General features: G+C 34.6%; 1 protein-coding gene across 1 annotated transcript in view; it reads right to left on the bottom strand.

Annotated features, from left to right (window-relative positions):
* COL21A1 (collagen type XXI alpha 1 chain) overlaps positions 1-22,459 on the bottom strand; it is a 185,367-nt gene that overhangs the window by 40,752 nt on the left and 122,156 nt on the right. Inside the window, exon 17 of the mRNA XM_057555093.1 lies at positions 7,820-7,873. Coding sequence (XP_057411076.1) covers positions 7,820-7,873 — 54 coding nt within the window. The remainder of the gene's footprint in view (positions 1-7,819; positions 7,874-22,459) is intronic.

Here is a 22,459-nt window from a genome sequence, read left to right as displayed (position 1 = left end):
TGGAATATCACTCAGCCATAAAAATAAACGAAATTGAGTTATTTGTCGTGAGGTGGATGGACCTATAATCTGTCATAAAGAGTGAAGTAAGTCAGAAAGAGAAAAACAAATACCGTATGCTAACACATATATATGGAATCTAAGAAAAAAAAATGGTCATGAAGAACCTAGGGGCAAGACAGGAATAAAGACACAGACCTACTAGAGAATGGACTTGAGGATATGGGGAGGGGGAAGGGTAAGCTGTGACAAAGTGAGAGAGTGGCATGGACATATATACACTACCAAACGTAAAGTAGATAGCTAGTGGGAAGCAGCCGCATAGCACAGGGAGATCAGCTCAGTGCTTTGTGACCACCTAGAGGGGTGGGATAGGGAGGGTGGGAGGGAGGGAGACGCAAGAGGGAAGAGATATGGGAACATATGTATATGTATAACTGATTCACTTTGTTATAAAGCAGAAACTAACACACCATTGTAAAGCAATTATACTGCAATAAAGATGTTTAAAAAAAAAACCCAAAACAATGCAGTTTCCTGTGATTCAGTCCCTGATTCTGACTCATTAAGATGGGGATGGTCCCAGGAAACTGAATTTTAATAGCCATCTCTGGTGATTGTGGCTAAAGTTCTCTGGATCACAGTACTCTCTATTTTTTTTAAGACTCTCTTGAAAATTATTTGTGTTGAGGGTTAAGCTAGGATAGTTATCAAGGGGTTTTCTTGTTTGATTTATAATTTTCTACCAATTGAATTTTCATATAATTTACATATGCCTCTGGTTAAAAACTACTACAGTTCATTTTCCTACCAATCTTTAAACCTTCATCAAAAATCTTAGTAGTCTGACTTTCATGATTAACTTCACTTGTCTTTAATGGCTTTTAAGAGTCTTAATCCACTGTAGGAATTTGATATACACCTCTGTACAGTACGTTTCTTGAGTGAATTTTCTACTTCCCTAACTGGAGAATAAATGTCCCATCCAAAACCACCTGGTACAATGTTGTACATTCTGTGATTGTTCAGCAAATATTAGCACCTGACTACACATCTCAATAAGAATCTGCAACAATTTTAAAGCTCCCTACTGGCGGTTTCAATCCGTTTTTTGAGATACATTGTTCAGAAGTTCTTCACATTTCACCTAAATCCACCAAGTAAGTGCCTTCTTTTTATGTAGACAGCAGAAAGGAAGAAAATTCTATCACAACAAAGAAATTATTCGTAGTTCTTAGAACAAATAAATCATCATTCAACTCCTTTCCCCTGGTTTAATTTTAATTTTAGTTCATCAAATTACTCTTTATACTTCATTTGCCAGAAATATTTTCATTGAAAAATTCTAGTGCCTATGTTCTAATTAGTTACTAAAAGAAATTTATATTCTAATATCTCGTGTTGATAATTTCTGTTGGATTAAATTCATTGTGAACCATTAGAGTACTACAGGACTTCTGGAATGTATTCATAAATACTAGTCTACTCATGATTAATATAATCTTTTGTTAAAACGTACCATGTTTTTTTTTTCTACAACCCCCAAAGTATGTATCTTTGCCAAAAGCATTTCAAAGCCATAATCTTTTAAAGAAACAAAATTAAAACCGAGTAACACACCTAACTATGACTTAACTATTTCTACTTCAAACAGTGGAACACTTCAGTTCAGTATTCAAACTTACAAAAATCATTTTATAGATATCTAAGTATCTAGAACTATTGGCAATCAGTTACCTAATTATTAGATGCTTCCCTGATTCTCAGAAATAAAAATGTATTTTGATATAAGCAAAAATTTTCAAGTGCTCTTTCCCAGAAATTCCCCATCTGTGTTTTAACATCACTTAAACACACCTAGAACATCAGTGATTTTCTGGTGTCAACTTTCAAAGGCATCAAACATTTGTGTAGTGTTCAGAGTGGTACACACTGAAGCATTTTGAAAATATTTTTTAAACTTAAAAACCAAGAAAGAGATCTTTAGAATGAAACAATCTAGTTACCAAAGGGTACATTAATCAAATCACATAAAAAAACATAATTTCCACACTCATGAAAGTAGACTGAGTGCAAAACTTTCTCATTTCACCTGCTAACACAGCCATCTATATGGATCATGAACCGAGTATTAAAATAAAGTATGCCTTGTCTTGAAAAACACTGTTTTGTTAATTCTGTATTTTCATGTTTTGAAAATTAGAAAGTATTTGGACTAATTCAAGAATATCGTATAAGGACCTTATACCAAAGGTTTTTAATGAAAGTGTGCAAAACCACCCCTGGCCCCCATATGACTACAGAACATAATTTTAAAGTCGAAGTCCTAAAAGCTTGAAATCTAGACTCAATATCTTGTACCAATTTTCCTCTCACCCACTCTCTTCAAAACAGAGATGGGCGTCATCAATCCCCACGCCAACGGGAACACAGAGCCCCTGGAAGCAGCAATGACATTCTATTGACTTGGAGGATATGTCACCCGTTCTGAGAATTAATCATGCATCATTTCATACGTTTGATTGAATTAATTCCTCTTGTCATTTCAAGGTTCAATAAAGCCTCTTTCAAATAACAAAGAAATGAATAAAGAAGATTCATATAAGTATTCTTTTGATGCTTATTAATGGTCTTACAATGATCACAGATAAAAAGATTTCTTCAGAACAACAGTAAAAAAATGATCAGTACCATAGTCACAGAGCTTCTAAATTTAAAATCCATGATGTTGCTTTTTAAAGTCATTTGATGGTGGTCTGGTTTTACTGTATCAATAAAATCATTCATGGTATAAAAGAAACATCCATAAGTAAACCTAGTGGGACTTGATTAATTTGTACAGATAATGGGCCAACAGTTGCTTAGTAAGGTTAAGGAAAAAGATATAATATTTTTGCAGTCATGACAATGCCAAATGCCAAGCTTTAGGAGACCAAAAAGTTGTAGATATTGCTTACAAATGTAGTCACTCCTGTAGATAAACTGGACATTTACGTTGTTTAATTCAAAATGCATTCTAAGAGTTATTCTCAATCAGGTTTTAAAACATAACCCTGGAACTAGCATTATTACAAAAATAAATACAATTGAATTTTCCAAATTTTCTTAGTTGTTAAATGTGGGCTGGCTTCACACTAAGTGCCATATGAAATTCCTAATGGCAGATATCAGGTTAAGGTTCTTTCACTCAACATATACAGAGGATGTGCCCCTCTTGGTTCCTGAAAGAGAAGTGGGAAAAAAAATCTTACAAACATGTACCGACTTTAAAAAGCTTGCCATACAATTGCAAATCAAATAAGAACAGCATCACAACTAGTGGGGCTTTTTCCTCCTACCTTTCTCCTCAATCGAAATAAAAAAGTACAGTGAAGTGGGTAAATAAAGACACCTCCACAAAGCTAGTATAACAAAGTGGATTATTCTACGTGGGAAACCACCACAGCAAGTCAACATTAACTTCCCCCGAGGATTTTATGCCTTTGACCCCTATGCATAACATGGCATGTCACATAATCGATCCATAGAAAAGGTGATTAAACAAAAGATCTACTTGTCTCTTAACTAAATGACGACTTGAACTGCCTTAGCAGCTAACACACACCATAAAGACAAGCGTAAGATGTGGTTTAGAAAGGCATGCCTTTCTAAAGAATTTGAAAGAATTTGAAAGGCATGAGGAAAAGAAAACAAAAGCCTCTATGAGCCAATGTCCTCAAATACAGTACAGTGATCCTCACATCTGCATCCCTGGAAAAATGATACAGCAAAAGTGTCCAAAATAAAATGACTTAAGGCATCCTTAACTAAGAAAGATGTGCTCACCTCTGTAGGTCCAGGAAATGTGGCATCCTTTCTCTCTTCATGGGGCTCCAGGGATCTCAGCTCCAAGAGTAGAACCCAAGTCCTGCCTACAAGTCTTCACCATGAGTCATCATGCCCTGTGCACAGTGGGCAGGCTGGTGATCAGAAAACTAGGGATCTGATGGATCAGACGCCTGAGAAGAAATGCTACACTAAACACAGGACGTCATCGGGCTTGGACCAGCATAGAACAGCTATGATGAACATCAGGGGAAATGATGACAGTTCAGGTAACTTGGTCAACAACCACTGGCCAAAGCCAAGTAGCTGTTCAATATGATAATTTGGTCGAAAAGCTGATTTGGTCAAAAATGAATGTGTGCAGTTATTGTTTTTCAACTATGAGTAAATTTGGTGTGCTGCTGCTCCTGTATTGCCCTGTCTCCCCATCCACCTAACTGCACAAGGTAAAATCAGAATGATTTTGCAAGTTAGGAACACATTTCCAATAACTGAGCATTCCTTGGAGCAATCTGATGGTTCTCCATTCCTTGGCACAAAAATGGAAATGCAGTCTGCCAAGCTTAATATGTTTGAAAAACAAAGAAACACTGCACAACACTCAAAAGCCAGGTCTTAATTTTTAAATAATGTATTACAAAAACAATAACATGCTCACAGGAGAAAATAAAACACAGACAAGCAAAAAATGGCACGTAACAGACATCAAAAAGCAACATAGCTGGAAATAAGCAAAGTAACCAAAACATGATTAAACCACATGTTTGCCATGTAGATCCTTCCTTATTTATGTATATTCATAGAGTATTATATTTTTACATGACGGTTTACATACATAATACATTAAGTATCAGACATTTAAGTTGTTCCAATTTTGCAATATGATGAGAAGACATATGGGCTAAAAGTTTCTAAATAGAATAATGCAAAGATGTAGAAAAATATGAAGTGGACAAAAGAAGTTTTGCAAAACATATGACAGTTTAACAAACTGATGAATCAGAAAATATTAGTGATTGAGGAGTCTCACTTTTAACCAAATTGTCATTTAAACCTGCTTATCTACTTGCTTTAAGCCCAAATATTTTTGATCAACACATGTGCTACAAAGAGTTTGATATGTATCAGTAGGACTCACAGGCTTTTTACATAGATTCATTACATAAATGATTGTTAAAGATTAGACTAGATGAGAAGCCCAGTGTACTCATCTACCATGGCTTCTGTAAAAAATTTACCAGAAACTTGGTAGCTTAAAGCAACAGAATGTTATTCTCTCACAGTTCTGGAGGATGGAAATCTGTACTCCCCCCAGAAGCTCTAGGGGAGAATCCATCCCTTGCCTTTTCTGCCTTCTGCCAGCATTCCTTGACTTGCGGCCACATCACTCCAATTTCACTGCCTCCTCTGAGAAACCTCAGTTCTACTCTTAAGGACTTTCAACTGATTAGATCAGCCTCCCTTCAGACGAGCCAGGATAATCTCCCCAAGACCCTTAATTTAATCACACCTGCAAATACCCTTTGTTCAAATATGATAACATTTATCAGTTTTAGTTATTAGGATCTGATATCCTGGTGGGGGAACACTTTTCAACCTACTACACCTAGTATTCACAGAAATTCTTCTAAAACTGTCTTGAATCTGACCCACTATTTCTTATTGGAACTATATTAGTCCCCATGTTTCCATGTCTACTCTAAGGATGCAAAGTATAGGCCTCTTATTTGAATGCCTTTGCTACTGTCCCATGTGAAGATATCATAGGATCACCTCCCCAGACGAAATTAATTCTTCTTGCTCTATTTCTTGTTTATTGCTTGGTCTTCCTGTGCCTCCATCCACACAGCAAGACTTTGAGAGTCATCCTTTTTCATGTTACCCACATCCAATCGATCCCTGAGCTCTGCTGATGCTTTTTTAGTTCATTTCAGATCAGTCCCACTCTCCCTCTCCCAACTCTGAATATTCTTGCCTTAGCTGGAGTTGGAGGTGGCAGGGCTCAGCTGACCTGCTGCTGGGCTCTGCCCTCCACCTCTGTCCCCCTTTACCCATTCTCCTTTCTGCTGTCAAGTGACCTCTCTAAAACTTTCTAAATCTGAACACCTCACTTCCCTACTTAGAACCTTTGAATGCCTCCGATTACTCTCAGATTTAAGTCCAAATAGCACAGACATACAAGGCCTTTCTTGATTTGGCCTCTCCCTACCCCTGCAACCTCATCTAGTATTTCTATCTCATCCCCTCCATCTATCCTAAGCAATTTGAACTAATTTCAGTTTTCCCAAAGTATCACGATTTCTTTCATTTCTATATGTTGGAACATGTTACAGGTTCCTGCCTTAGGGGGCAAACAAAAAGACAACTCCTATTTATACTCCACAATTTGGCTAAGAGAACATCTTGTTTAAGAATGTATCCTTATACTTTTTAAATAGGTAAATTTTATACAGTAGTATGTGAATCATATCTCAATAAATGGTTATTAAACAAGAAGAATGCATCCTTTTCAATGATGTCCCAAAACTCATTTAGCATCATATACATCTCCTACAACTTTGCAAGCCTCCCCCACCCCCATCCCGCACCTCCCTCTATAACATTTATATGATGTTTGCATCTATTGGCTCATCTGACTCCTGAGGGCAGGACCATGACAAATTCATCTACATTTTCTCCTCAATTAATATAATGTCTGGCACAAAGCAGACAGTAAATGCTTGTTGAATGAATGACTAAAAGATTATAATCCTTAAACGCAGTGATACACAGTTGAAACAAATTCTAATAAATCCAGCAAGTGTTAGAACTGAGTTTGTCACCTGGATTGAAGTCAACTGGGTATCATTTGTCACTTAGAATGTAAATTACCCTAAGGACTAAATTACTCTTAGGATTGACCAACACCAGCCTTTAAATTTCAAAGCACAGGCATGTACATGTAATTGTACTTTAAAGCAATGTAATCATTTCCCAATGAAATACATCCTTTGTCCTCAATTTGAATTCTAAGAGTTAGTGTTCATATTTATCAATCTGCATGCAGGAATGAATCACCATCTGGCTACTATAAGCTGTGTTTAATTAGCTTTAAAGCATTTTTCTAAGAGTGTTGATCCTTCCAACTTAAGCACCACTAATTTTCTTGGCTGCCACATTATAGAACAAATAAATATATCCTTTTTAGTGGGGCCAAACATTCATTACAAACACTTAAAACCAGCATGCACACACAACACAAGAGTCTTCATTTCTTTGCATCACCAAATATATAAATTTTCTTTTTTTTTTTTTCCTGTTTTCAAAGCTTTTTCACAAATGGTAAAGATCAATCTTCATGAGATATATTACTAAAAACCACGTTTTCATTAATTGTCAAAATAACAGAATAACATAATGCTATATGTTCTGAATTGGAAGAGAGTGCAGCCCAGAACAATTATATACAGATAACATGGGCAAACTTTAGACACATAATCTACTAATTACTTTCCTAACAGAGTACATCTCCTGGCACAGCAAACCTGGCTTCCTCTCCACCATTCAGCAGGAAAGACAGAGGAGTCAGAGAAAAAGGAATAAGGGATCCTTTCTTGCCTTCTCTGAGCTGATGGGGTGGGGTGGGAGAGGGGATAAAGTCTCACTCAGTAACTCCCAGTTTTCTATCTGCTGGTTTAGGAGGAGAGATTGTATCTAAATAACCTCCACTATCCTACTGCCATGATTCCTTGCCTCAGCACCGTGCTTGTCTTTTTTTAGAACTTTGTGATTTAGACTTATCACATAAATTTCCTGCTAGCAAAACTCTTCCCAGTTTGTAAAAGAGGATTGAATATTTTAATATTTTACAGTATTCCACAAAGAGCTTCTACAATCCTAGTCTGGAAGTCACTGAACAAGCATAGGGCATCTGGGAGGAGAACTTAAATAGTCAAAGGATTTCATGACAAGAGAAGGACGTCATCCTTTAGAACTGAATTGAGAAGGTACTCACAGGCTCACCCCGTGATCCATCCTGCCCTGGAGCACCTGGAGGTCCTGCTTCTCCCTTTTAATGATAAAAAGAAAGAGAGAATTCCATTTGCACATATGCTCACTAAAATAATAATATGTGACATTACATACTAAAGCATATTAAATATAAACAAAAACAAAAATTACTTCTGTATTATTTTCTTTTCTTTCCTTTCTTTTTTTAAAAATTGAAGTATAGTTGATTTACAATGTTGTGTTAGTTTCAGGTGTACAGCAAAGTGATTCAGTTATACATATATATTCAGTTTTATGTATATTTTTTTCAGGTTCTTTTCCATTATAGTTTATTACAAGATATTGAATATAGTTCCCTGTGCTATGCAGTAGGTCCTTGTTGTCTGGATTATTGATATCAACTTTTCCTGACATCAGATAACTCATTCTGAAATTCATAAGGTGACTATATAAATATCAAATCTATACATGACAGCAGATAATTGAGTTGTTATAAAATAACTGGGGTACTTGTATACTCCTTCTTATGAGAATAGGATTATGCTTCTCTTCAAAGTAAATGTGACTTATATCACATTTATATCAGTCTCTTTCATATCTATTTTTATTTTTACTTTAAAATTTTTCACCTGTCGGACATAATGTGACCTTGCCTCTCAAGAGTTGCATTTTAAAATCAAAAGAAAACTTTCATTAAGAATGCAGCTATTTATAGGTTATTACTTGAAATTATTTGGCACTGTAATCCAGTATCTATTTAAAATAAACATCTAAAATGTGTATTTTAAGTAGCTGTTCAAATTATAATAGTTTTCTGTTATATATCTTTAAATTACTCTTCTCAAATTATTTATGCACCTTATTTTACACCCACTTTCTGGAACGCTATAAGTTTTTCCCAAATGAATCAATTGCTAGCATGTAAAAACGTATCTGACACTATGACTACTAAAACAATAAGTATTAGCTGAATTTAATCCTAAAATGTATAATATCCACAGATCAATACAGCTATTAAAATGCCTGGACGAAAATAAAGAGCAGTTGGGGAGAGTCCCTTGAAATAGACACAGACACACACCACACACACATCCTCAAACATTTAGACTTTTTGAAACCTATCAGTCATCAAGAGCCTTGATGCTGTGTGTCTTCTCAGCAAAGTACTACATCTTAAGAAGCAAAGTTCTCTGCAAACAATTGTGCCACACTTGGCATTGTACCAGAGAGAACATTTCATCCTACATGAGAGCAAGAGAGAAAGTAAAACAAAAATGAAAATATTTTTCTTGTAAATAACTCAAATACCTGAGTCAAAATAAGTTTAAGGGGGAAAAAGTCTCAGAATACATGTGCTGAAGCATATGCCAACACCATTTTCCATAGTTTCATATTCTAATGAACTCCCCAAATTGTACAAAATTAACCACAGAGGGAAGAATCAATAATACTTGACTAACAAAATCAGCCCTTAGAAAAAAAAATCCAGCCATATCACATTATATAAACACTGCTTCCCCCACTTTTATGAATTCTTGCAATTCATTGGCACAGTGAAATACCAGCTAAAGCCAAATATTTCATCTGTTCCAATTTTATTTACAAACACTAGATGACAGTTGAGGATAGAAGGGGAAAAGGATAATGTTTTCCTGTAAATCAACCAAACTAGAGGGCAGGGAGGTCCTCCCTACCCAACGGTTCTACAGAAAATCTTATGAAAATATCAGAGAAACAGAGATGGATGTTAGATTCACAAAAGCCACAAGTTAAAAAGCCTAAACGATTAGAGAAAAGGGCTATGGCAGGTTCTAATGCCAGAGGGAAATTATACAATAACAATCCTGAACTTGACACTCACAGCAATAGTCAGTGTAAGCAGCTTTGGGCAGGAAAAAACTCTTTGCAGGAAAGAGCTTTCTGCAGGGGGCACCCCTTGGTCTTGACACTAACCTTACACCAGGCACCCCTGTGCTCTACTCATCTCTGGCCCTAGCACACCTTTCAAATCTTTAGATCACATAATACTTTGCCTAACTTGTTGGTTCTTTCCTTAGATCAAAGAAGTAGAAATGAAGAATAAGTAATTAACAGATGACCAGAACTTTTCCCTAGCTTCCCATTCAGTAATCTCACACACTGTGTGAACAAGATAGGATCTAAAGAAAGATCATGAGGAGTTGACAAGTCTGCACTCAAGCTGGCATACAGTGGGGGCTGGCAACCACTCTGACCCCCTAGCCCAATGATTAACTGAGATTACTTCCTGTTTCCCTTTAAAAGCTTTCATGGCTGAGCAGAATCTTCGGAGGTGGTTTTTGGGAGGACACTGAGTGCATCATCTCCCCAAATTGCTGGCATTCTGATTAAAGGCAACTTTCTTCTCTACCAACATTTTATGAGTATTGACTTTGTAAGTGGTGAACAGCGGGACCAATTTGATAACATCAGGTGGAATCACCCGTGTCAATGGTTCTCAAGGATGGTCCCCACCCCAGCCAGATCAGCTTCGCCTCACTTGGGAACTTCAAAATGCAAACTTTCAGGCCTTGCTGCAGACCTACTGAGTCAGAAACTCTGGATGGCGGGGCCCAGAAATTTATGTGAACAGCTAATTCTGATGATTTGAGAACGATGGCAGAGTTGTAAGTCATTAGGTCGCTTAACTTCTCTCACCTCCAGGTACTGTCATATGTGACTGTCATACTTAAGCAGATCTGTAGTTTAGATCATCTGTATATAAATTAAAGGCGGGAGGAGACTTGTCCAACAGCAGAAACAACTAATTTGGGATTACATAGCTACTTTGGTTGGTAAAGATCTCTCCTTTTACTTTTGTGACCAGTAACCCAGTCTTAATATTTTATTCTAATTAGGAGATTTTTTTTAAAAAAGTAACCATCAGCAACATATATCAATAATGGAGTTCCACAATTATTTGAGAATTTAATTTCTTCTTATTCTTTCTGCTTCTTGTTAGGACAGATAATCAGAATGCTACAGAATCGTATGAATAAAACAGCATCTACTCTTTATAATATACGGCAGTGATTCTCCAACTCTAGCTGCATCAGAATCACCTGGAGTGTTTGGTAAACTGCAGATGGCGGACCCCATTTCAGACTTTCTAATTCAGTATTCTGGGGTGAATTCCAAGAATATTCATTTCTAACAAGTTTCCAGGAGGTGCTGATACTGCTGGTCTTGCAACGACACTTTGAGAACCACTGATCTAGCCCAGATCTTAAGAAAGAGACTCCACACCCTTTCTGCCCTCACCCACCCCTTTCTGTAGAACCACAGTGGCTTTGTATGGCTTTACACTTGGTACTGAGTTTTACAATGGCCAGATTGTTCAGCAGGTGTCTCTATGTAGGAACTGTTTTCCTGGCTTGCACATTCTTTAAAGGCAAGAAACACATCCTATATGAGGTTTGTTTGTTTGTTTGTTTTTTAATCTCCCAGAATACTTAGAATAGTGCTGAACACAATATACGACTATAGATAAGACTATGTTCCCTGCTTTACAACCATTGGAGCACATCAAGGAGGGAGGAATGGATGATTTATTCTTAAATACTCGATTTTGAGAAGATAAAGGAAATGGGAAAAACATTTGCGGATAGGGCTAACACATATGCTGTTGGAAGATTATGCAGTGTAATTACGACAAGATGATGGCCAGTAATTTTTACCTCGGAATGTTCTCTTCATTCTTTTAATAATGTTTCATTGGGACATGAAAGGATGATTTCTGCTTAGTCATTTTCCACAAAATTGTCCAGTGTGATACACAACTAGTATATGAAATTCAATACTGTAACCAGAACTTAATCTGATCACTTGATTGCTTCTATGTCCTGGAGATCCTGGTATAAACCAATATGTTTGGCTGGTGGAAAAAAGGGCATATAGCATGTCTCTACCTCTAATTTATCATTTTGCTATTCTATTATTAATTCGTGCTTGATATAAGATAATTGAGAAAATGTCATGCTAACATTATTCCTCAATCCAGTCTCTGCAGCTAATGTCAAAGATGATTTATTCCACAAGAAACCAGTTATTTTTAAAAAGCAAATTTAACCCGAAACAGAGATGTGAAACTTGCATTGCTTGTGTATTTCCTTTCATGTGGTGGTCTTTGGTACTCACCCACAAAAAAATAAAAGAATGGGGATTAATTTAGTTTGTGGCCATTGCAATCCTCAAAATCTGGTGGAAGGTGTGTAACCATTAAAATATAATTTAATTTGGAAGAAGATCCTTACTTTTTTATTAAATACTTTAATTTGACTTTGCTCTTATTGCATGGTTTATTCTTAGTATGTAAACACATCTCTAGCATGCCAGAGAATATATTGAAGATGTAAGACTGGGGAAGCTTCTCCTGGCTGACCAAATAAACAGACAAGAAGTTTGGAAAGCATCATGCATAAAGGGAATCACACAAACCAGGCCCGGAATTCAGGCTCTGCCATGTAACTGACTGTGCACTTTGGGGTAAATTCTTTAATTGCTCTTAATCTGATCTTAATGTAAAAATGACATTGATATTCCCAACTTCATAGATTTCTTTTTTAGGAAAATAAAATAAGAGCCTTTGTGAAAGTGCCTTGCACAGCTCTAGAAACAGAAGGAGAGATCCAGAAAAGTTAGCTAGTCTGCTGCCACCAAAGAATGGGAGTTTTAATGGTTCTTTACTCTTACGATTTGTTTCAGGATACACTATTTTCAAATAATGTTATTTTTTAATTTGTACTGCTATGGTTTGGCATTATAATTTAGGCAGAGTGAATTATTTTTTAACTGCTTGAAACAACACATATTGATTATTTCATAATTTCTGGGGCCAGAAGTCTGGGCATGGCTTTACTGAGTTCTCTGTGTAGGGTCTTATAAGGTGCTAATTGGGAGGTCTGCTGGGCTGTGTTCTCATCTAGAGGCTTGACTGCAGGAGTATCTTCGTCCACATTCACTCACTTTGTTGGCAGAATTTGTTTCATTGCCACCAATGGCTACTTACTTCATCAAGACAGCAAGGAAATTCCCCAGAGCAAGCAGGCTCTAAGTGGAGCTTTTCATAATGTAACATCATTACAGGAGTGACATCTGTTGACTAGAAGCAAGTCATAGGTCCTGGGCACACTCAAAGGTAGGGGTTTATGAAAAAGCTGGAGCACCAGGAGGTGGTGGCCACTTTCAGTTCTGCCTGGCACAATTATTGTCACATATCCCTGTAAGGGTTGTACTATTTTGCTTTGCTTCCAGCAATGTATGAAAATGCCTGTTTACTCACAGCCTTGCCAAGCAGACTGTACTATCAAGCTTTTGAACTTTTGCCAACCTAATGGGTAGGTAATTGTATCTTGGCATGGTTTCAATTTGTATTTCTCTTATTATGAGTGAAGTTGAACATCTTCATACATTCAAGAGCCATTTTACATCTTTCTGATTTTGAGAATTATATATTCATGTCTTTTTCCTTCTCATCTATGTATTTATTTTTATTGAAATATAGTTGATTTACAGTATTATATTAGTTTCAAGTGTACAGCATAGTGATTCAATATTTTTATAGTTTATACTCTCTTTAAAGTTATTACAAAATAACAGCTATATTTTCCTGTGCTGTACAATATATCCTTGTTGCTTGTCTACTTTACACAGAGTACTTTGCATCTATTAATCCCTTACCCCTATCTTGCCCCTCCTCTCTTCCTTCTTCCCACTGGTAACCACTAGTTTGTTCTCTATGTCTGTGAGTCTGTTTCTGTTTTGTTATATAAATGCTTTTATTTTATTTTTTTAGATTCCACATAAAAGTGATAACATATAGTGTTTATCTTCCTCTGTCTGACTTATTTCACTAAGCATAATGCACTCTAGGTCCACCTACATTGTTGCAAATGGCAGAATTTCATTCTTTTTTATGACTGAGTAATATTCCATCATGTATATACACCACATCTTCTTTATCCGTTCATCTGTTGATGGACACTTGGGTTGCTTCTATATCTTAGCTATTGTAAATAGTGCTGCTATGAACACCGGCATGCATGTATCTTTTTGAATTAGTGTTTTAATTTATTCAGATATATACCCAGGAGTAGAACTGCTGGGTCACATGGTAGTTTTATTTTTAGTTTTTTGAGAAGCCTCCGTACTGTTTTCCAAAGTGGCTGCATCAATTTACATTCCCACCAACAGTGTACAAGTGTTCCTTTTTCTCCACATCCTCTCCAACATTTGTTATTTCTGTTCTTTTTGATGATAGCCATTCTGACAGATATGAGGTGATATCTCATTGTGATTTTGATCTGCATTTGTCTAACAGTGATGTTGAGCATTTTTCATGTGTCTGCTGTCCATCTGTATGTCTTCTTTGGAAAAATGTCTATTCAGATCTTCTGTCCATTTTTTAATTGGGGTTTTTTTTTGATATTGAGTTGTATGAGCTATTTATATATTTGAGATATTAATGCCTTGTACATCATATTATTTATAAATATTTTCTCACTCAATAGGTTGTCTTTTTGTTTTGTTGAGGGTTTCCTGTGCTGTGCAATAGCTTTTAAGTTTAATTAGTTCCCATTTGTTTATTTTTGTTTTTGTTTTTTTTTTGCCTTAGAAGACAGATCCAAAAAATATTGCTATGATTTATGTCAAAGAGAGTTCTGCCTATGTTCTCTTCTAGAAGTTTTATGGTTTCAGGTCTTACATTTAGGTCTTTAATTCATTCTGAGTTAATTTTGTATATGGTGTTAGAGAGTGGTCTAATTATATTCTGTTACATGTAGCTGTCTAGTTATCCCAGCACCATTTATTGAAGAGACTCTCTTTTCTCCATTGTAAATTCTTGATTCCTTTGACCATAGGAGTGTGGGTTTATTTATGGGCTCTCAGTTCTGTTCCATTGATCTGTATGTCTGTTTTTGCGGCAGTGTTGATTACAGTAGCTTTGTAGTGTAGTCTGAAGTCAGGGAGTGTGATACCTCCAGCTTTGTTCTTTTTTCTCAAGGTAACCTTGGCAATTCAAGGAACTTTGTGGTTCCATATAAATTTTAGGATTATTTGTTCTGCTTCTGTGAAAAATCTCATGGGTATTTTGATAGGGATTGCATTAAATTTGTAGATTGCTTTGTGTAGTATGGGTATTTTAATAATATTCACACTTCCAATCCAAGAACATGGAACATCTTTCCATTTCTTTGTGTTATCTTCAATTTCTTTCATCAGTGTTTTATAGTTTTTGGAGTATAGTTCTTTCACCTCCTTGGATAAGTTTACTCCTAGGTATTTTATTCTTTTTGGTATAACTTTAAATGGGATTTTTGTTTGGTTTCTCTTTCTGCTAGTTCATTATTAGTACATAGAAAAGCAACAGACTTCTTATGTATCAATCCTGAATCCTGCAACTTTACTGAATTTATTAGTTCTAATAGCTTTTTGGTGGAGACTTGTGGGTTTTCTCTATATAGTATCATGTCATCTGGAAATAGTGACAGTTTTACTTCTTCCCTTCCAATTTGGATGACTTTTCTTTCTTTTTTTTTTTTTTTTTTTTTTTTTCTGATTGCTGTGGCTAGGACTTCCAATACTATGTTGAATAGAAGTGGTGTGAGTGGGTATCCTTGTCTTGTTTCTGATTTTAGTGTGAAGGCTTTCAGCTTTCCACTGTTAGTATTATTTTGGCTGTGGGTTTGTCATAATTGTCCTTTATTATGTTGAGATATATTCCCTCTATATTCATGTTGATGAGGGGTTTTTTTATTATGAATGGATGTTGAATTTTGTCAAATGCTTTTTCTGCATCTATTGAGATGATCATATGATTTTTGTCTTCCCTTTTGTTAAGGTGATATATCATATTGATTGATATGTATATGTTGAAGCTTCCTGTGACCCTGGAATACATCCAACTTGACCATAGTGTATGATCCTTTTTATGTATTGTTGAATACAGTTTACTAATATTTTGTTGAGGATATGTGCATCTACATTCATCAAAGATATTAGCCTGTAATTTTTTTTTTTTTTTTTTTGTAGTGACTTTGTCTGATTTTAGCATCAGGGTAATGGTGGCCTCATAGAATGAATTTGGGAATGTTACCTCCTCTTCAATTTTCTGGAATAGTTTGAGAAGGATAGGTATAAATTCTTCTGTATATGTTTGCTAAAATTCCCTAGGGAAGTCATCCAGTCCTAGGCTTTTGTTTACTGGAAGTTTCTTTTTTTTTATTACAGATTCAATTTCACTTCTAGTGATCAGTCTGTTCAAATCATTTGCTTCTTCTGACTCAGTCTTGAGAGACTGTACGTTTTAGAAATTTATCCATTTCTTCTATGTTGTCCAATTTATTGGTGTGTAATTGTTCATAGTATTGTATTATGATTTTTTCTCTCTCTGCGGTATCAGTTGTTATTTCTCCTTTCCTTTCTTATTTTGTTTATTTGGATCCTCTCCTTGTTGGTGAGGCTGGCTGAAGATTTATCAATTTTCTTTATCTTGTTTCCATTGATGTTTTCTGGGATTTTCTCTTTCTTTCTTCTTCTTCTTCTTTTTTTTTGTCTCTATTTTATTTGTTTCCTCTTGATCTTTTTTATTTCCTTCTTTTTGCTGACTTTGGGCTTTATTTGTCTTTCTTTTTCTTATCCTCTAGGTGGTAGATTAGGTTGCTTACTTGAGATTTTTCTTGCTTATTGAGGAAGGCCTATATAGCTATGAACTTCCCTCTCAGCTGCTTTTGCTGCATCCCATATTTTTTGGAAAGTTTTGTTTCCATTTTCATTTGTCTCAAGGTAAATATTTTCTGATTTTCTCTTTGATTTATTCATTGATCCATTGGTTTTTTAGTAGAAAGTTTAGTCTCTCTGTGTTTGTGTTTTGCCCATTTTCTTTCTGTAATTGATTTCTCATTTCATACTATTGTGGACAGAAAAATTGCTTGATGCAATTACTATCCTCTTAAATTTGTTGAGATTTGTTCTGTGGCCTAGCATGTGATCTACCCTAGAGAACATTCCATGTGCACTTGAAAACAGTGTGTATTCTGATGTTTTTAGATGGAATGTCCTATAGATATCTATTAAGTATAAGTGGTTTATGGTGTACTTAAGAACAGTGTTGTCTTATTGATTTTCTGTCTGAATGATCTTACATTGATGCAATTGGTGTGTTAAAGTCCCCTAATATTACTGTATTATTGTCACTTTCTCCCTTAGAAGACATTCAAAGAAGTCTTAACATGTCTATAATTGGAGTTCTTAGATATAAACAAAAACAATGTAATAGAATGTCTATTTAAAACTATAATCCAAGAGAATAGTCCAGAATTAATAGTCCTGAATCTACTTATTGACAGGATTTGGGATAACTGAAATTCTTAATTCTGAGACACAACTTATACTATTAAACTTTAAACATAAAGTATTTTTTTAACACTGTGGGCTTTCATACAAAAAGACAAAGCCACTTACAAGGGAAAGACAATTACATTGGTCTCAGCAACACACAGGACAGCAATGAAGCAACATTTCAAAGAAATTCAGAGAAAAGCAGTAAAAATCAGCAGATAAGGGTTTAAAAGGATAATGGCAATGGCAAAACAGTGACAGTCAGGCTGTTATTAAAGTAACAAGAATATAGAAAAACATGTTAAAATACAAGAATTCAGAGAATACTGTATTCACAAGCCCTTCTTAAGGAACATACCAGAGGAGAAGTTTCATCCAGCCCAAATGATGACTATGGGATATTGGTGAAGGGGCTGGTGATGAACACTGAATATATTAATTGCAAATTTGAAACAAAAGTGGGGAAAGAGTGGAAAAATAGTTTATAGTATTGTATGATCTGACAAAGTAAAAGTATGATTAAACAATTAAGAAGAAAAGGAAAAGGGAAAGAAGAAAATAGAATAAATTGATTAATTGCCACATAGATGATAGGGTATCATTTAAAGTTAACAAAACAAATAATATATGCCTAAGTAAGGCAAAGGGGGCATAAAGGAACTCTAAAATGTATTTTTTATAGACTGCTAAAGGTATTGGTATAAAGATCATTAGTAGTTAACACTGCTATATAGTATATTTGAAAGTTGTTGAGAGTAGATCTTAAGAGTTCTCCTCACAAGGAAAAAAAATTTTCTATATTTTTGTATCTATATGAGTTGATGCATGTTCACCAAACTTATTGTGGTAAACATCTCACAATATGTAACTTAGACAGTGCTGCATGTCAATTATCTCAATAAAACTGGATTAGACAGTGCTGCATGTCAATTATCTCAATAAAACTGGAAGAAAAAAAAGACCACTGAGAAAAATATACAAATTTTCCTAAATCCCAAAGAAAATAAAAGCAAAAAGGAAAATATAACAGATCACATTAAGAAAGAAGTATAGTAAATACAGCATAATGCACATAGTAAGTATAATAAAATTATAACATAATCATTATGACAGAGATAAGACCAATCCTATCAGTCAATAATAAAAATATTTCAGATTGCTTTAGAAAGGAAAGACCAATTCTATGCTTGATAGAAGAGAAACAACTAGAACAAAGTGATTCAAAAAGCTTAAAGCTACACAACTGCAGGACGGACAAAGTTTCTGCAAACAATACAAATAATCAGAAAGGATGAATGTAATCCTGGTAAAGACAAGGCAGAATTCAAGCTAAAAATTATTAAAGGAGACAAAAATGACATTTTATAATGCTAAAGCCACAATTCAAAATGAAGTTCTAACAGTTGCGAATAACTATGCAACAAACAACATAAAAACCACCTTCATGAAACAGAAGATGGAAGGAGAAGTTGATGGAAATGCATTAAGAGGGACACTAACAAATCACACTCTGTCCAAAGCACGTCAAACAAACCAGAAATTAAGTATATAGATGATCTCAAAAAGATAGTCAGTGAAATAGATCTAATGAATGGATACTGAGTTTCACATCTCAAAATAGAGATTCACCTTCTCATATTCACAGGGAACACTCCTGAAAACTGAACATATAATAGTTCAAAGACTAAAATTCAATAAATCCCATAAAGAAGAAATTATACAAATAATATTCTCTGATGCAGTGTAAGAAGACCAGAAACTGATAACAGAATCAAAATTAAACACCTCTCAACCTAAAAAAAAACTTTTTTTTAACTTTTAAATAACTCTTGGAAAAACAAAAATAAAACCAAAATTGCAAAAATTCTAAAAAACAATATTAATGACAACATTACACATTAAAATCAAGGGGGTTTAATTGGAGAATGATCAGAAAAAAAATTTATAATTTAAATACTAAGAGCAAAAAATAGTGAAAGAATGATAATAAATAAATTTAATTCCCAATTATGAAATATAGAAAAATATAAGAAAAAAAGATAGAAAGAATATAGATTAACAAGTTTAAAAAACTGGAAATATCAATGAAGTTAATAATTAAATTACAATGTTAGATCTTTAAATAAAAACCAACATAGTAGAGAAACCAAAAGCTTACATAATCTCACAAAAGAGAGTAGAAAGGGAAAGTATAAATATTCAAAGAAACAACAGAATAATCATTGAAACAGAAAACTTTTTAAAAATCATGAGAGGAATTTGCATAATTTGATAGAAGTCACTTGAAAAATCTGGATGGAATGGTTAATTTTCTAAGAAAATGAAGTTTACTATCATTGCTTAAGCCAAGCAATTTTCATGTAAGAAATAAGAGGAAGTTATCAAGGAAAAAACTCAACAAAAAAGCACCAGGCCCAGATGAAGGAAAAACCCTGTGGTGTTTGATTTCAACTGTAACTACCAATAATAAGTCATTATTATAAAATATATAATATCAGGAATGAAAGATAGGACATTACAAATCTTACATCAAAAGGACAAGAATAATGCAATGTTATAAACAAAATATGTCAACAAATTTGAAAACTGAATGAAATGGACTATATCCTTGAAAGGTACAAATTACCAAAACTTAATTGAGAAGAAAGAGAAACTCTAAATAGCCCAATATTTAGCAATGGAATTGAATTAGTAATTAAAATCTTCCTCACACCCACAAAGCCCGGGTCCAAATGGCTTCACTAATGAACTGTACCAAATAAGGAAGAAATGATACCAATTCTATAAAAACTCTTTCAGAAAAAAGAAGACAGTATTATTTTGATATCAAAGCCATACAAAAATATGACAAGAAAACTACTGACCATATATCTCATGAACATAGACACAAAAGTCTTTTAAAACAATATTTCCAAATTGAATCCAACAATATGTAAGAATAATAATATAAGATGAACAATTGGGGTTTATCCCAATAATGAAAGTTTGACATAACATACAAAAATCCATGTTATACATCATATTAAGGAAATAAGGGAGGAAAACAATATAATCAACTCAATAAATGTAAACAAGGTTTTTGATGAATTTCAACACCTAGTCATAATTAAAAAGAGAAAAAATGCTCAAGAGAGTAGTAATAAAAAGGAATTTCAACTTGATGTAGGGTTTCTATGTAAAACCAGCAAGTAACACTGGTGAAAGACTGAAGGTTCTCCACCTTGTCAGAAACCAAGGCAAGAAAGTACATTCTCACCACTTCTACTCAATATTGTATTGGAGGGCTGGGTCAGTGCAATAAAACTATTAAAATAGAGTCATATCAATATAAATTGGTATAGTAGAAGAAAACTGTCTTGATTTGCAGACAGTATGATCATCTATGCAGAAAAGCATAAGGAATTTACAAAGAAAGTTGCAGGAACTGATAAACACATTTAGCAATATTGCAGGATATATGATCAATATGCCAAAACAAATTGTATTTTCATATGCTAGCAACAAACAAAAATAAATTAAAAATAAACTATTCGTAAGAGTATAAAAAATAAAATACTCGGGTATTAATTTAACAAAAGACATACAAGACATGTACACTGAAAATCACATAACATTGCTGAGATAAATTAAAGAAAACCAACATAAGCGGAATGATATGCTGTGTTGATACTTCCCCATCTTGAATAGGGGCTGGATTTGTGGACTCGCTTCCAAATGGAATGTGGAAAGGAAAAAGCAGTAACTTCACAGTGGAGAAACCTGACAAATATATTTGGCCCTTGAACAACACAGGTTTGAACTACAGGGGTCCACTTATATGCGTTTTTTTTTTCAACAATAAATAGTATAGTACTGCGTGATCCCTGGTTGGTTGAATCCACGGATTCGGATCCATGGATACAGAGGAACCACATATACAGAGGGCCAACTTTAAATTATACTAGGATTTTCAACTGTGGGGAGGGTCAGTGGCCCTGACCCCCACGTTGATCATGGGTAAACTGAACATGGATAATACCATAACCAAGGGACCAAGGTTAACATACCAATGATCAGACATGTGGATAGTATTTACTCTCTAATATGATGAGAAGGGCACTGACCTTTGTGTTATCCTTCTCTGCCACTCCCAAAATAATTCCAGTCTAATCAGACAAACCTAAATTGAGTGACATTCTACAGAACACCTAACTAACGCTCTGCAAAACTAAGTCATAAAAAGTAAGAAAAGACTGATAAATCATCACGGATTAGAGGAGACTAAGGAGGCATGACAAAAATAAATGTGATGTGGTATATCCTGGATTGGATCCTGGAACTGCAAAAGGGCATTAGAGGAAAAACTGATGAAATCCAAATAAAGTATGGAGTTCCATTAACAGCAATTTGACAATACTGATTTCTTACTCTTGACAAATGCATCATAGTAATATAAGATGTTAACATCAGGAGAAACTGGGTAAGGTGTATAAGGAAACGTCTCTGTACTATTTACAACTTTATTTATCTACAACTTTTCAGTAAATCTAAAAGTATTCCAAACTAAAAAGTTTCTTTAACAAGTTTCAGACGGCTTTTTTTGTAAGAAAATTTCAAGCTGATACTAAAGCTTATATGAAATTTATATCGACCTAGACTATTACAATTTTAAAAAGAAAAACAAATTTAGATGCTTATACTAACTAATTCCCAGACTTAATTTAAAGTTATGATAATCAAGACAGCGTGTTGTTGACAAAACGATAGAGGTATAGATGAGTAGAACAAAATCAAGAGTCCAAAAATAGGTTCACACGTATATTGATTAATTGATACTTGGCAAAAATGCTCATGTAATTCAATGGGAAATGATACTCTCTTCAATAAATTGTGCTGGAAAAACCAGGTCTCCAAATGGGGAAAAAAAAGAACCTTAACTTTTACCTCACACCATACATAGAAATTAAAATCATCAAAATGGATCATAGAGCTAAATTTGTAAGCTAAGATGATACAGTTTTAGAAAATATGATGTTCTATATGTGCGTTTAGAAAATTTGATAATATTTTCTTTTAGAAGAAAAGATACGAGCAAATCTCTGCCCCTAAGTTAGGTAAAGATTAAATAGAACACAAAAGGCATGAACCGAAAAATATTTTAAGAAGTTAGACTTCATCCAGAGGAAACACTTCTTCCCATCAAAAGACACCATTAAGGAAGAAAGGCAATCCAAAGGTCAGGAGATAATATTCACAAATACATATCTGATAAAGGACCAATATCCAGAATATACAGAGAACTCTTACA

The sequence above is a fragment of the Balaenoptera acutorostrata genome, chromosome 10 (assembly GCF_949987535.1).
Source record: "Balaenoptera acutorostrata chromosome 10, mBalAcu1.1, whole genome shotgun sequence".
NCBI classification, from domain to species: Eukaryota; Metazoa; Chordata; class Mammalia; order Artiodactyla; family Balaenopteridae; genus Balaenoptera; species Balaenoptera acutorostrata.
Note: the sequence above shows the minus strand (reverse complement) of the source record. Positions and strands in the feature narration are given on the sequence as shown.